Here is a 16,357-nt window from a genome sequence, read left to right on the forward strand (position 1 = left end):
GGTTAACTGTAACATAATGTATCACTCAGACAAACTGTAACTGTGAACTGTTCAAGTATTAACTCATTTACTCAGAACATTTTTATTTAATGAATCAAAACTGTTTTGGCTGAACATTATTTGGATCAGTGGGTCCGTTTAACACCTGGAACATGTCTTAATTTTCTCGGTTTTCCAGGATTTATGGGATACTTTTACAGCCTAACTACAACATAATTAAAAACATTATATAACCCACTATGGACCTGAACACAACCTTCCCCGCTGCTGCCCCACACATTATTCCAGATTTTCCAGGAGTGCACATACAGCATGGAATAAAGCCAGTAGCATCCTCGATGATACAGAGGCTCAGGGTTGCCCACCTGGCCTGAAACACGGTGTGGGAGGTGAAAAATGAACTTCTCCTACACAGCACCCTCAGAGAGATGAAATCAGATTACACACAGCATTAATTAGGGCCACGGAGCAAAGCCGAGCACTATTGTTATACTGTGGATTTTTTCTTCTTCCTCTTCTGGACATAATTTCGTCCCGCTACTAGTCCTACAACTCTTTGAGTTTCAGGACAAATTATATATCAAAAAGTGGGGTTTGATCGGGATCGGTGTGCTATTACTTTTCTCTATGGAATACAAATTTTTTGCGACGTAAGTCGCAAAAAACTGCCCAAAATTTTGCATTGAAGTGAATGGGATGGCCGAAAAAAAATGAGCTAAAAAGAACAATAATCGGAGATTTTTTAAACGTCTACTTCTCCGGCATATTTTTCACCTAGAGACTCCATTTAAACTTTAAACACAAGTCTTGTGTATCGGTGTATTGATCCACGTTTCGATAGGTCATATAGTTTTTGTATCAATCCCTGTTCAATGACCATGATCATTTTTGGAGAAATTCTGAGATTATAATGGGTGTGTGACATCATCGCCAGAGGGTAGAGGGAGAGAAAAAATTGTCAAAAAATAAATTTGAAAACTGCGCTCCAGGCTGCAAATTCCACTCTACAGAAATAATTTATACATAGAAACTTAGGAAAATTTGTTCTTCTTCTCACTCACAATCCTCTGGTAAAGCTGTCAGAGTTATAGTTTGGGTGTAGGACGCACAGATGCGCCACCAACAGCCTCATTGTCTCCCATATTAAAAATGTAGGAAGATTTCTGAAAAAGGTAGATGTAACAGTTTTTTTTAGATCGCTCTAACAATGCTATTTTTTCATTTTCTTAAAAAAAAACATATGTAGACGTTCAGGAAGAACTCAGGACACTCAAATTGAAGTCGGATCAATGATAGGTATTAGTTTTGCCAAAAATGCTTTCTGTTCGATGCCAGAAATTCCAGTCTGTTCACCTCTGGCTGTCCCGGAACATTCAGGTGGCAGTTAATTCTGTTGATTGCTCTGCTCTGATTGCCTTTGATCTTTGCTCTGATTGCCTTTGATCTTTGCTGTGATTACAGTTACACGCATACACACATGCGCATAAGCACACACTCCTCCAGATAAACATGCTTCACACACACACACACACACACACACACACACACACACACACACACACACACACTTTGAGGTTAAAGGGCATATGTTGCTGTATAAATAAATACTTGAAAAGGAATGCTTGTTGTAGGTGTGCTCCTTGTATATAATATGCTATCATAACATTACTAGTATTAATTGTTTGAATCTCATCATAGTGTATACACACAGGCAGTAGCCCCCGTTGCCTTTTCAGAATTTCCCCAGAGGAAATTTTCTAGTAATTATTCTCCCCTTTTTGGATGAATAAATGTTTATACTGTGACTTTTAATAAGAGGAGCTGGATGCCAATGCAGGTGCTGAGCTTTCAACTTTCAGTATTAATAATAAAAAACTAATTAAAGCTTGTTATAAGGCTGATAATAAGGAACACAGGGACACGACATCACATACTGCCGTTAGAAACTGCGCAAAATTAGCAGATAATTGGCCTGATCAGCCACCGTCAGTAATCAATATACAAGCAAAGATTAAACTGTAAACTGCTGACCATTAATATCAGATAACACTGCTTAATTTTGGTGGTTAATAACATTTCTGTAATAGAGACAAAACGCTTAAACGACACACAAAATAGCAGTGTAATGAACGGGCGGTCCTTGCGCTGTCCGGAGAAACGCTACGCCAAACTGCCATTCAGAAATATGGTAAATTAACAATTCCTTAATAAGGAGTAAAAACGCATCACATAAAAGATAAAAACATATCAATATACATACATCAACAGTGTTGCCTTCCATTTGGCAGGGATATAATCCATAAAGAATCACTGCATTTATGTTTAATTTTGACTTTTTAAATGTGGTCGCCATGAGCCTCCGTTTGCTTGCTGCGCTATTTTAGTGGGGAAAGACCGTAGGGCAGAGAGGCACACGGGTCCCAAAAAGTAGATTTTTTTGACAAAATAAGAGCTGTGTGATGGATTAGATGAACGCCGAATTGTACACGAGTTCACAATTTAAAGAAATCGACATTTGAAGTGTGTGTGTATTGCTGTTTAACGGAGTTTTTTCAGGCGTTACCTTAGTCGTGACAATACAGATGCAGTCCATCGTTCCGAGCCGGGAGTGAAGCCCGGGGACATAGGCATCTCATCTCATCTCCAGCCCGCCGGTTTAATAACGCCTTTCTTACCGAGTCCTCATAAATAACGTTCACACACCGACAACACAGCCGCTATGTAGCGGGGACAGAGTGTGTGCTCACCGGAGAGCCGCCCCCACCCTCCCCCGGTCCTCCTTCATCCCGGTATCCGGAGCTCAGCGGGAGCAGCACTCACGGAGCCCGTCCGAGCCTGCGTTCAAGAGCCGTGGGAAATCTCACACCAATTAAAAGTTATCCGACATATCCTGACCAGTAAATAGGGAATTTAATTGAGAAATAATGATATACAACGATAACCAAAATCATTTTACTGCAAGACTACTAAAAACTGTAAAAAACGATCATGTGTTGCAAGAAACACTACTAAAGATGCGTTTGAGGATTATTAATATGCATACTTTTTATTTCTTCATGTTAATTAAGACATGTTCCATCTAAATATTAAGGGGAACATTAGTGCAATTAATTCAGTCCTGTTTGCCGTTTCACTGGTGGTTTGTGGACCTTCAATCATAAAAAAGTGTTAATTCCAACAGCAAGTGAAGGCAACTTTAAAATACCTGCACTTATGATTGTGTAACACCAGCAGATATATATCTTTTATATATCTATATATAATCTTATAAATAAGTTATTAAAAGAACATTTTAGAGCTGCAACTAACATTTTTTTTATTAAAGTATAATCTGCAGAATATTTTCTAGATTAATTCATTATTATTTGGTCCAGAAAGTGTCAGAAAACAGTGTTAAATCCATGACGATGTCTTTAAACTTCTTGTTTTGTCGGTCCAAAGATATTTAGTAAACTGAGAAAGATTTGTCAGACTAAAAAAAGCATTTTCTGCTATTTCTGTATGAAAAATGTATTAAGCAAGTTATTGATAGTTTTCAATGAAAGACTTATTTTGGCAGCTCCAGAACAAACTGAACTAAATAACGATCATAAAGAAAAATAAAAGTAAATAAAATACAAAATAACTTATCAAAACAAGATCACTTATTTTTGATTAATTTAACTTACATATGGTACTTCTATTTTCCATAATTAAACGTGTTGTAAAACTAACCAGTCAAGTTGTTTTGAGTAATACAGTTTTACACAAAAAAAGGATTTAATGTGGCCATTTTTTGGTTTCTTTACTCTTTATGAAAGAAATCTGAGTATATTTAAAATTTGAGGATGTATCTGGTCCAAAACTCAAAAATATTTAGTTTACTGTAAGAGTTGTCAAAGACAAGCATCAAACTGTGACATTTGAAAGGCAAATTTATGTATTTTTTTCCTCATTGTTTCATGATGATAGATGATAGTTACAGATAATATACAGTATCTGTAGAATTGTGTTTGGCGACTTTTGCTGCCAGACTTTAGTTAAGTGAGTTAAATACATTTTTACTGTAAAAAAAAAACAAAAAACCTGAAAGTTGACTGTTACATTCAGCAATATGATGTATGATAGTAAAATGTACATACATTTTTATGGCATTTGCACTTGTAGAAATAAACAAAAATAAATCACAAAAATCCTGTCAAATACAGAACATTTTAGTTTGTTCTAAAGAATTCACATTAAAAATACACCAACTGCTTTACATGAATGACTCAACACCAAATGGAGGAGGAGGAGGAGGAGGAAGAGGAAGAAAAGGAGGAGGAGCAGCAGGAGGAAGAAGAGGTGGAGGAAAAGGAGGAAGAGGAGTAGGAGAGAGAAGGAGGAGGAGTAGCAGGAGGAGGAAGAAGAGGAGGAGGAGGAGAGGAGTTGCAGGACGAGGAGGAGAGAGGAGAGGGAGGAGGAGAGAGGAGGAGGAGGAGGAGGAGGTGGAGAGTGGAAAAAGAGGAGGAGGAGGAGGAGGAGGAGAGAGGAAAAGAGGAAGAGGAGAGCAGGAGGAGGAAGAGGAGGAGGAAAAGGAGGAAGAGGAGTAGGAGAGAGAAGGAGGAGGAGCAGCAGGAGGAGGAAGAAGAGGAGGAGGAGGAGAGGAGTTGCAGGAGGAGGAGGAGAGAGGAGAGGGAGGCGGAGAGAGAAGGAGGAGGAGGTGGAGAGAGGAAAAAGAGGAGGAGGAGAGAGGAAAAGAGGAAGAGGAGAGCGGGAGGAGGAAGAGGAGGAGGAGAGAGGAAGAGAGAGGAAAAAGAGGAAGAGGAGGAGGGGAAAGGAGAGAGGAATAAGAGGAAGAGGAGGAGCATAGAGGAGGAGGAGGAAAAAAGGGAGAGGAGGAAGAGGAGGAGAAGGAGAGAGGAGGAAGAGGGAGAGGAGGAGAGAGAAGAGGAGGAGGAGGGAGAGGGAGAGGAGCAGCAGGAGGAGGAAGAAGAGGAGGAGGAGGAAAGGAGTTGCAGGAGGAGGAGGAGAGAGGAAGAGGAGGTGGAGAGAGGAAAAAGAGGAGGAGGAGGAGGAGAGAGGAGGAGGAGGAAGAGGAGAGCGGGAGGAGGAAGAGGAGGAGGAGAGAGGAAGAGAGAGGAAAAAGAGGAAGAGGAGGAGGGGAAAGGAGAGAGGAATAAGTGGAAGAGGAGGAGCATAGAGGAGGAGGAAAAAAGGGAGAGGAGGAAGAGGAGGAGAAGGAGAGAGGAGGAGGAGCTGAGTGTGTGGCTGCAGCAGCAGCAGGAGGAGAGGAGGAGAGGAGGCAGCGTGGGCGGTTGGAATCACAGTATGAATATTTAACGCGTCCATGAATGTGTCATGTGGCTGGTCGGCCAGCATGTGTGTCATCATGTGGAGAGTCATGTCTCCTTATAAAACATTCAGCGCTCCACAGGAAGTGATGTCACCAGTTTCACACACAAAACTACTGAGTGAAAAATATGATGTTTTTTAGATGTGACGTAATTCTACCGGTTTGAACCTTTAAATCAACTTAAATAAATAAAATAACTGCATCTTTATAAGTCCTGCAGCTCTATGGCATCAGCTCAATCAGAAAAACTCAACCATGTCTTTGTGCAGAATATCACAATAATCAAATCAGAAAATAAGTTGGACTTCTCTGCTAGATTTTTTTTTTTATGTAATAAAACAAAATGTATAAAAAAACATTTTGTGTTTCTTTCCTGTCCTCTCGGCTCTGTGTAAACAGATTTTCAGGTAATATTTGTCACGTGACCGTTGGTCTCAGCAGAATCAATCATGTCTTCACAGTGTCTCTGAGGAGCAGAATTTAATGTTTTTAACAGGATCTGGTTAGTGCAAATGCTTTATTTTAAATGACACACGTAGAATAAAGAGATTCTAAGACAAATATCAACATTTAACACAAGTTTTAGTCACTTTTTATAACAAAAAAGTTCATTACAGATGATTAGTTCAAGGACCGTCGGAAAATTCTGACTATAATGCCAGTTTTTACAGTTTCTTTCTAAGACAAACTGTGTATTTTGGTGCCTTTTTAAAGAAAAAGTAAATTTCAGGGAACATCTTGTATTATCCAGTAAAACAACCTGTGGACGGAATAAATACTTCAAACTTTTTGCTGCCGAACAGCAGAAACATGAACAGATGTGATGGCTCCAGTTAAAAACATGAAAAAACACAAAGAGGAACCTTTAGAGTCGAAACCTGAACCAGAACTGAAATCCACATGAACCACCACCATGAAGGTCCTGAACAGCAGCACCACTCCTGTCTCCCAGGAAACCAACACGACACAACGACCACGAGGCACTTTACTCCCAACAAACTGATATCCTGACCTTAAGGAGAGCCGAGGGTCTCAGGGTCAGGAGGCTGTTAGGGTCTGCCTTTAGATATTCCACCATAACTATATATTATGTTAAATTTAAAAATTATTTACTTTACAATTAATTACATTTCTATACTTTTAAGTAATTTAAAAAAAACTTGATAAACGATCCTGTCATTTCATTTCTAAAAAGTTTACTTCTTTACAGACGATCTTACTACGGCGTATTAGGGTCAAGTATTTCAAACTGATTTTTATTGTGTTTATTTCATTTAATTTCTATGAAAATCAACCTGATAATTCATTAGAGGAACAAGAAAAGTTTAAAAATCTGTAGTAATTCACAGATGATCCCGTCATTTATATTTCCTAATTAACTGTCACATTAAACTAGAATATCTAGTATATATATATATTTTCCGACACTGGGTTTTAGGTATTCATTAAATGTAAGCCATAATCATTATAATTAGAAGAAATTAAATAAGTTAAGACATGAAATGTTTCATTATGTGTGTAATTGATCTATATAATGTGTTATTTCCACTTTTTGAATTGAATTACTGACATAAATAAACTTTCTATCATATTCTAATTTATTGAGATGCACCTGTATACTTTTCAGTAATTAAAAATAAAAGTTAACTTCACAGACGTTTCTGTTATTTATATTTCCTAATTTATTTTCTAGTTTAGTGCTAAAACTTTCTATTAGGGGCACAACCACTGTTGAAGTAAAAGGTGTATAAAGTGTAAAAACATTTTCTTTCATTTGTGTTTTAAATTTATTATGTATCGCTCAATAACTTTGGAAAGTTCTAAACTTAAAAATGCTACATCAAGGAGGGAAAAGCTATACATTATTATTTTCTTTAAAATCTTAAGCAATAAAAATACAATTTCACATTAAGATATCTTAATTTTAGAGTTATTATCAAATAAAAAATAATCTAAATTAGGGGCTTCCAAGCTACAGCCTGTGGGACAGTTATTTGATAATAATAATAATAATAATAATAATAATAATAATAATAATATTATTATTATTATTATCAATAATAATAAATTATTAAAAATTATATTTTATTGCTTTACCTGAGTTAATGTTCTTAGTGACTTTCCACCACTGCTTATGGGCCGAATAATATAATAATAATAATAATTATTATTATTATTATTATTATTATTATTATTATATTATTCGGCCCATAAGCAGTGGTGGAAAGTCACTAAGAACATTAACTCAAGTATAGCAATAAAATATAATTTTTAATAATTTGTACACTGTCCTGCTACTTTAGCTCCATTGCACCTCAGACTGGTTAAACTGAATCTGAAGTTTGAGGTTTGTTGTTTTCCTGCCGTGTATCAGGAGGCGAACTGTTCAGACCCACAACATCAACCAGCATGAATGAAGCACAATGAACCATGACCCCTGAACCAGCACAGACCACCTCAACATGTCGCAGTTTCTCCTCAGTTCACCCGAGTCTTTCTATAATTAATATTTAATATAAAAACCAGTGAGGAGCAAGAAGCAGCTGGACAAAAACCAAAAACATTCTTATCTGGAGTATAAAAAGAGGCAATCAGACACTAAATTACTTTTAGATTTAGACTAAATTCACCTAAAATACTTCTCCAACTCAGCATTTCAGCAAAATAAATATTTGGGTTTCTATTTTCTGTCTTATTTTATTTAAAGTTGCAGGATGTTCATTTGAGAGAACTTGTTTTATTCACAGAAGATAAAACATTTACAGTCTTCTGGAAAAAATCAGGTTTGAATTCTCATAATTTAAATGTCATTATTCTTGTTTATTAAATTGATTCTTTGTGAAATAATCCACTTTTTCCAAACATTAGAGTTAATTAATGTAATTATTAATTCATTTAACTTAGTTCAACTGGATTTTTTTGTGGCTACCAGGCGACACAGAAATACAATAAATACTACAACAAAGCCTTTACATAAGACTTTATTATTTTATTTTATTTTTTTAATTAATTAGCAAAATAACACTGTTCATAACGAACTGTGTCTGTATGACTGATGTTACTGCAGCGGTATGAACACAAATTAAAGACATTTATCTGTGATTTAATGTGAATAAACGGATCTAAATGATGGAGAAATAACTACAACATACAAAATGATGGTTTTCTGAATGGAGTCTGGTTGGATTAAAGTTATAAATCAATGGATATTGTTTATTTTGGAGATTTATATGTATTGCTGAACATTTCAAGGAACTTTTAAGAGGCTGAAAGACAAAAACTTAGACAGATTAAGATAATTGTTTTTATAATAGTTATTTGTGTCAAACTCATTGCCTGATGTCTGTGCATCGACTTTTTCTCTTCAGTTTGACTTCAAAATGATCCGTTTTATTTTAAAATTACACGTATAGTCCAAGGTTATTATAGTTAATGAAAACTAACGAAATAACGAAAACTAGAATTGAAAAAACATTTTCGTTAACTGAAATAAAAATAAAAACTAGAATTTTTTAAAAAACGATAACTAACTGAAACTGTATTTTGTGGTTACAAAACTAACTAAAACTAACTAAAATTATAGTGAAAATGTCCTTAGTTTTTGTTTTTGTCAACTTTTTTCATTCATAATTCAGTGTTTCTATTTGAACATGCAACACATGGTAAATATGTTTACTGAGACTGGGATGTCTACACTTCAACCAAAATACAAAACACCCAGAACTGTAAGAGTTAATAACCTTATTGGGGCTGAGATGATAAACCAAAGGAAATAAAGGAAACATTTATTATGACCTCTTTGAATCTGGCACCCAACATATAGCTCATTACAAAAAAAACTAAAACTAACACTAATACTAATAAAAACTAAACTAAAACTAAGCATTTTCAAAAACTAAAAACTAAACTAAAACTAGCAAACTCACTCTAAAAACTAACTAAAACTAACTGAATTTGAAAACAAAAATTCACAACGAAATTAAAACTAAAACTAATGAAAAATCCCAAACTATTATAACCTTGGTATAGTCGTCCGTCTGCTATTCGACCAGCTGCTTCTCCACACGTTTCTTCTGGTTTCACTTTCAGACTCCACATTTATGAACTACAGCAACATTTTGAGGCCGTCTGGGCCAACCTGACCCCTGACCCTGGATCCAGAACCCCCCCTCTGCCCCTTTCCGATGGTCCAAAGCAAACATGAGGACTGGATGGGACATGCGGCGAGGGTGGAGGACACCGACACCCCTCCCACCAACAGCAGGCGTCCCGTACTTACTTGTCCGTCAGGGCTGGGCGGCTGTTTGGCCTGCGCCAACGTGTTCAGGATTTCATTTAGGAGGGGGGAGTCCTACGAGTGACCAGGTTTGTTTACAATCAGAGAAAGAGGGAAGAAAGAGAAGGAGTTCAATGCAAACACACACACTCACACACACCTGGCTCAAACTGCTTCAGCACACAGAGGGTGTGTTTGTTTTTAATCTGTTTCAGTGCCAGACGGGTGGAGTGACAGTAGGAAAACAGAACAACAGTTACAGTTTGTAACGACTAACGCTGCAGCGTTATGAAGGCAAAATAAAGTGACTTCATGTCGATAAATGGATCAAAATGATGCAGAAATAAGATTTTTGAACATTTTAAGTCACTTTTAAGAGACTGAAACACAAAACAAATAACACAAGAAGTTAACTGAAAAAAAAAAGATTATTTAAGGTATAAATGTAAGGGATGTTTTCATTTAATTGGCCAATTTTATGGATTTTTACGGATTAATCAGTATGAAGCCAAAATAAAGAGATTTATCTGTGATTTAACATGAATAAACGGATCAAAATTATGCAGAAATAAGAACAAGAAAGCAACCCTTAAAACGATGGTTTTCTGAATGGAGTTTGGTTGGATCGGAGTTATAAATCAGTGGATATCATCATATTTAGGGAGTTTATTATAGCTTGTTCAACAGTTTAAGAAGCTGAAACTCAAAACAAATAACACAAGAAGTTAACTTAAAAAATAGATAACTTAAGGGATAAATCTAAGGGACGTTTTCATTTTATTTGGCCAATTTATGGGGTTTTACGCACTAATCAGTATAAAAGGTATAAAGCCAAAATAAAGAGATTTATCTGTGATTTATTGTGAATAAATGGATCAAAATGACGCAGAAATAAGAACAAGAAAGCAACCCTTAAAACGATGGTTTTCTGACTGGAGTTTGGTTGGATCGGAGTTATAAATCAATAGATATCATCAATATTAGGGAGGTTTTTTTATGGATTATTGAAGAGTTTAAGGAGTTTTTAAGAGGCTGAAACACAAAACAAATAAAAAGCTTTAAAATTACAGATAATTTAAGGGATGTTTTCATTTTATTTGGCCAATTTTATGAGTTTTTACGCATTAATCGGTATGAAGCCAAAATAAAGAGATTTATCTGTGATTTAATGTGATCTAAATGATGCAGAAATAACTACAACATGATGCTGAATTGATGCTTTGTCAGGTCTGTCTGCAAGAACACTGCTGTTAAAATGATGGTTTTCTGAATGGAGTCTGGTTCGATTACAGTCATAAAACAATGGACATTCTTTATTTGGGAGCTTTTTATAGATTTTAAAAAATTTTAAGTCACTTTTAAGAGACTGAAACACAAAACAAATAAGAAGTTAACTGAAAAAATAGATTATTTAAGGTATAAATGTAAGGGATGTTTTCATTTAATTGGCCAATGTTATGGGTTTTTACGGATTAATCAGTATGAAGCCAAAATAAAGAGATTTATCTGTGATTTAACATGAATAAACGGATCAAAATTATGCAGAAATAAGAACAATAAAACAACCCTTAAAACGATGGTTTTCTTAATAGAGTTTGGTTGGATCGAAGTTATGAATCAGTGGATATCATCATATTTAGGGAGTTTTTTATGGATTGTTGAACAGTTTAAGGAGTTTTTAAGAGGCTGAAACACACAAAAAAGTTTTTTAAAAACCCAGATAATTTAAGGGAATTTTTCATTTTATTTGGCCAATTTTATGGGTTTTTACGCATTAATCAGTCTGATGCCAAAAATAAAATGATTTATCTGTGCAGAAATGCAGAAATAACTCCAACATGATGCTGATGTGTAAAAAGTCTGAATTGATGCCTTGTCAGGCCTGTCTTCAAGAACACTGCTGTTAAAACGATGGTTTTATGAACATTCAGAGACTTTTGTGCCGAGTCCCACAAAGCTTAATATCTTAAAAATCAAATCTAAAATTCAGATGTCACATTACAGTTTTAAAGTTTCTGCACATTAGCAGTCAATCAGAGCAAACTTCAGTGTCCAATATGATTATTTTGTAAAGGACTTTGAGTTAGATACTTAGATACTAAATTTAATCTGGCTTCTGATGTTTTGTCAGGTCTGATTCATTAAACTTAACCATATTTGTTGACCAAAACACTGAGCTGAAAAGACGAGTGTCTAATTAGAAAGAATAATTTATCCTGCAGGGGAACATAAACGTCTGAAGTATATTTTAAGCCAATATAACCATTTTTTCTTGAGATATTTCCACCCTGGCAGCCCATACACTCGCCTGGCACTCCAAACAGGTAAACAGCATGTGAGCCACACCTGAGCTCAAACACTGACTCAGCGTTTCTCTTCTGGGACCAAGTCAACAAAAACCATTTGACTCACAACAGGAAAACTCTTCTTCTTCTCCCTCACAGCAGAATAAGCACAAAGCTGATGATCATCACATGGAATTAGAATAAAATAAAATAAAATGAAGTTAAAAAAAATTAAAAGGCTCAAATGATTGGGTTCATGCACTCTTTCAAAGGAACATGTTCAGGTCAGAGCTCGTTAGCCTAGCTTAGCACAAACACTGGAAGCGGAGGGGAACTGCTAGCCTAGCTCCAGGGGTAGAGGGTGACTAAGTAGACTTTGATATATTTGTACTTTGAGTTTTTACATTTAAATCCACTTCATACTTCAACTCCACCACATGTCAGGGGTAGTTATGGTCCTTCTTACTGCATGTATTAGTGGTTCATATAGATTATGTCAAATAATTCATATATATCTATAAGTACTAAATATTTAATAATACAAACATTGCTTTTTTGGGTTTGTTTTTTGTTTAGTTTTTTTACAGAATTTGGAGGGAATTTAACCATCTGAACCCCAATGAGCAGTTTCAGGGTGTTTTTTACTCTTTTATAATAATATATAATATAGTAATATAGTAGAGTAAAACATACAATCTATACAAGTCCTGCAGCTCTGTGGAATCGGCACAATCAGAACAACTCAAACTTGTCTTTGTGCAGAATAAGACTTATTATGTTAGAATGACAGAAATCTGAAAAAAGTTGAATGTCTCTGATAAATATTTTTTTAGAAATTGGTTTTACAACATTCAGGACACTTGGAAAAGTCTTAATATATAAATTCTGGTTTATTACAGTTTCCTCCACATATTGAAGTATTGTCATGTTTGCAGCCTCTCCTGTCCTCTCCTCTCTGCTCTGTGTAAACAGCCTCTCCTGTCCTCTCCTCTCAGCTCTGTGTAAACAGCCTCTCCTGTCCTCTCCTCTCTGCTCTGTTTAAACAGATTTCCAGTGAATATTTCTCATGTGACCGTTGGTCTCAGCAGAATCAATCATGGAAGGTGAAATATTGAAGTTTGGCCAAATAAAAGTTGTTTACTGGCCCAAAACAAGAGAATACTGAACTGAAAAGCAGTTTATCTTCATTAAATGTAAATTTATTCTATATAATAATTTACAGAAGTGAGACTAGCTCCTGAATCTTTGTTGCACCCTAAATTAAGTGTTTTTATCAGTTCTGCTGCTCACACTAACTAAAAAAGAGACAAACTTAAGTTTCTGAAATGAAGGAAAACAAACGTCACTGAATGGGCTCCTGAATGGGGAAAAAAAAAGCGTAACAGCCAAAGAAAACAACAACATACAGCCATAAACAGAAAGGTGATGAGGCAGCAGGTCGTCTGGTGAAACAACCGGCAGGTCTGTGAGGAGGAGAGCTGCAGCTTCTTCTACTTCTCACAGTTTATTAGAGTTAATATTAGTGATGCTCCAGAAAGCCGAGCGCTGATATGAATCAGCTAATACTCATCATGATTAATGGTTCAATTCACTGATCAGAGGACAGATTCTGTCTCCTGAAAACACTTTAACACAGTCATCTGCTCCCAGTGAAGCTCAGGGAGCTTTCACGTCTACACTAGTTAAAATTTTGCCTGAGTCACAGCCGAAAACTGAAGTTTGTGATGAGAGATGAAGCTGCTCACTTCACGGTCAAAATGTCCACGCGGGAAAAATCCCAGAAGTAAACAAAGAGTAAAAGAAGATAGATAGATAATTCTTATTTTACAGTTTTACACTGTAAATAAGTAATAAGTAATTAGTTATAAAAATATATTTTGTCATTTCTATATTTCTAAATAATTATTGTATTTTTGCAAAATAAGCAATATTGCATTTCAGACAAAATAAAACTACTTAAACTTCATAAACATTCAGACTAGATTTTTAGACTAGTATATTTGCATAAACCTGAACTTTTCTCAAAGCAAAGCTGCAGATAAAACGATGAAAACATGCATGAGAACATGATTTAGTTATTTGTGTATTCATTGGATTGTGAGAGAGAGTGAGAAAGAGAGAGAGTGAGTGAGAGAGACAGAGAGAGAGAGAGAGAGGGAGGGAGAGAGAGAAAGAGAATGAGAGAGCGAGAATGAGAGCAAGAACGAGAGCACGCGCGCGCGCGAGAGAGAGAGTGACAGAGCGAGATAGGGAGGGAGAGAGAGAGAAAGAGTGAGCTAGAGAGTGAGAGGGAGGGAGAGAGAGAAAGAGAATGAGAGAGCGAGAATGAGAATGAGAGTGAGAATGAGAGAGCAAGAATGAGAGAGAGCGAGAGAGAGCGAGAGAGAGAGCACATATGTCAATTTATTTTATTAATACTGTAAATCTGTAAGAAACTATTTTACACGCTGGTTTAAATTTTACGTGGTGCGTTCAGGTTCCTGTGGTATCCTGAAATCCTTGAAGGCTAAATTCAGCCTCTGAACCCCAACGAGCAGTTTCAGTGCATTTTAAAGTGGGGATCAGAGGGTTAACAACATCCTCAGAATCTGACGTAAACTCTCCCTGAGGAGTCTTTTGACTGGAAGTCTTGTTCAGATTTTGAGGGGAAGCTGTGGGTGAATGGGACCAGGAGCAGGTGACAGTGGGAGCACACAGGTGTGTTTCCACATGAGATAAAATATTAAAGCTTGTGTTCGCTGCTCTCCTCCACACAGCAGCCTGAAGCCGTTCAAACAGAAGCACCTTCAGTCAGCATCCTGGACCGTTTTGAAAGGTTTGATCTATTTTTAATATTCTCTATTTTTACTCTGTTACCAAGAAAACAGGAGCCGTCCTGCCTGTGACAGACAGAGTCTTACCTCGATGCTGGTGCTAAGGCTGGGCAGCGTGTCCGAGGTCACCGTTGTGCTTTGAAGGCTGGAGAAGTCCCACAGGTGGACGGGTGCCATGGGGTCCGCTGCCTTGGAAGACTCCACCCACCTCTGACTGTCTAATAAGGTCACTTCGTAAAATTCCTGGATATCTGATGTAACAGAGGAGCGAAAACACAATTGATGAATCAAACCAGCAAAGTCAATAACAGCGAGAGGTTTAAATAAATATGAAGCTGGTCACATTAATGTTGCTGCAAAGAGGGAGAATTTGAATTTGGGACTTAAAAATAGAAATAAATCCACATGTTAGTTGTTTTAACTCCTGACGGCATATTTTAAAAGTATGTTTTCTTTTTTTTTTATTATAAAAAATCCAGCTTTAATCCTAGACAGAAACTATTCCCACTTTATATTTAGGAAATATTTAAAGATGGGAGACATGTGCAGAGCGTTTATGTTCTAATGTGAGAGAGAGAAAGCGAGACAGAGAGAGCAGGAGAGAGAGTGAGAGAAGGAGAAAGAGAGAGAGCAAGAGAAAGAGAGCGTAAGAGAGCAAGAGCTAGAGAGAGAGAGCCAGACAGAGAGTGCGGGACAGAGCGTGAGAGAGAGAGAGCGAGAGTGAGCGAGACAGAGAGCGAAAGAGAGAGCGAGACAGAGAGCGAGAGAGAGAGTGAGCGAGAGTGAGCGAGAGAGTGAGCGAGAGTGAGCGAGACAGAGAGAATCAGAGAGGACGAGACAGAGAGGATGAGGGAGAGCGAGCGAGAGAGACAGAGAGAGAGCAAGAGAGAGCGAGACAGAGAGCGAGACAGAGAGAGCGAGACAGAGAGAGCAAGGAGAGAGCGAGAGAGAGCAAGAGAGAGCAAGAGCGAGACAGAGAGTGAGAGAGAGAGAGCGAGAGAGAGAGCGAATATGAGTGAGTGAGAGAGAGCGAGACAGAGAGAATGAGAGAGCGCGAGCAAGAGACAGAGAGAGAGAGAGTGCGAGACAGAGAGAGCAAGAGAGAGTGTGAGACAGAGAGAGCAAGAGAGTGTGAGACAGAGTGAGAGCGTGAGAGAGAGCAAGAGCGTGAGAGAGAGCAAGGAGAGAGCGAGAGAAAGAGAGCACGAGATAGAGAGAGAGCGAGAGAGACAGCAGGAGAGAGAGAGAGCAAGAGCGAGAGAGCGAGAGCAGGTGACAGCGCTAATCCCAGACAGTAACTGTTGAAACAGGCATATGGGTGGTTGACGTGAACTCAAATTCAAAGTGAAAAAAAAAAAAATCAAAAATATATGTCAAATGATATAATTATATTCCCTTATATGTGAATAATTCAAAACTGAATGTGTCCATTTCTAATTCTTCACATATTATTCACTTTTTGGTGTGGTAGTCCTAAAATGTGTCCACCGGTGCAACACAATAAAGAATGTCATTATTTAATTCAGAGAATGTTGGACAGATAAGATAGATAAGCCAAAGGCATATTAGTTTGTCCCAATTATATTTCCACATCAAACATACCCCCAAAAAATTCAGAATTATGTTATTTATATACTATAAGATGTACACATAGAGACTTCACCCAAAT

The 16,357-nt window shown here is 37.0% G+C and overlaps 1 protein-coding gene across 12 annotated transcripts in view; it reads right to left on the reverse strand.

Moving 5' to 3' along the window:
* The window catches only part of dlg1b (discs large MAGUK scaffold protein 1b), a 156,884-nt gene that overhangs the window by 110,808 nt on the left and 29,719 nt on the right, over positions 1-16,357 (reverse strand). For 9 of the 12 annotated variants that reach the window (XM_059344348.1, XM_059344341.1, XM_059344347.1 and 6 more), the window contains exon 3: positions 14,776-14,939. In XM_059344348.1, the coding sequence (XP_059200331.1) occupies positions 14,776-14,939 (164 nt within the window). Of the gene's footprint in view, positions 1-9,593; positions 9,666-14,775; positions 14,940-16,357 lie in introns of all 12 variants that reach the window. The other 3 variants (XM_059344337.1, XM_059344340.1, XM_059344339.1) reach the window with 1 other exon arrangement.

Source organism: Centropristis striata, chromosome 11 (genome assembly GCF_030273125.1).
Source record: "Centropristis striata isolate RG_2023a ecotype Rhode Island chromosome 11, C.striata_1.0, whole genome shotgun sequence".
Lineage (NCBI taxonomy): Eukaryota > Metazoa > Chordata > Actinopteri > Perciformes > Serranidae > Centropristis > Centropristis striata.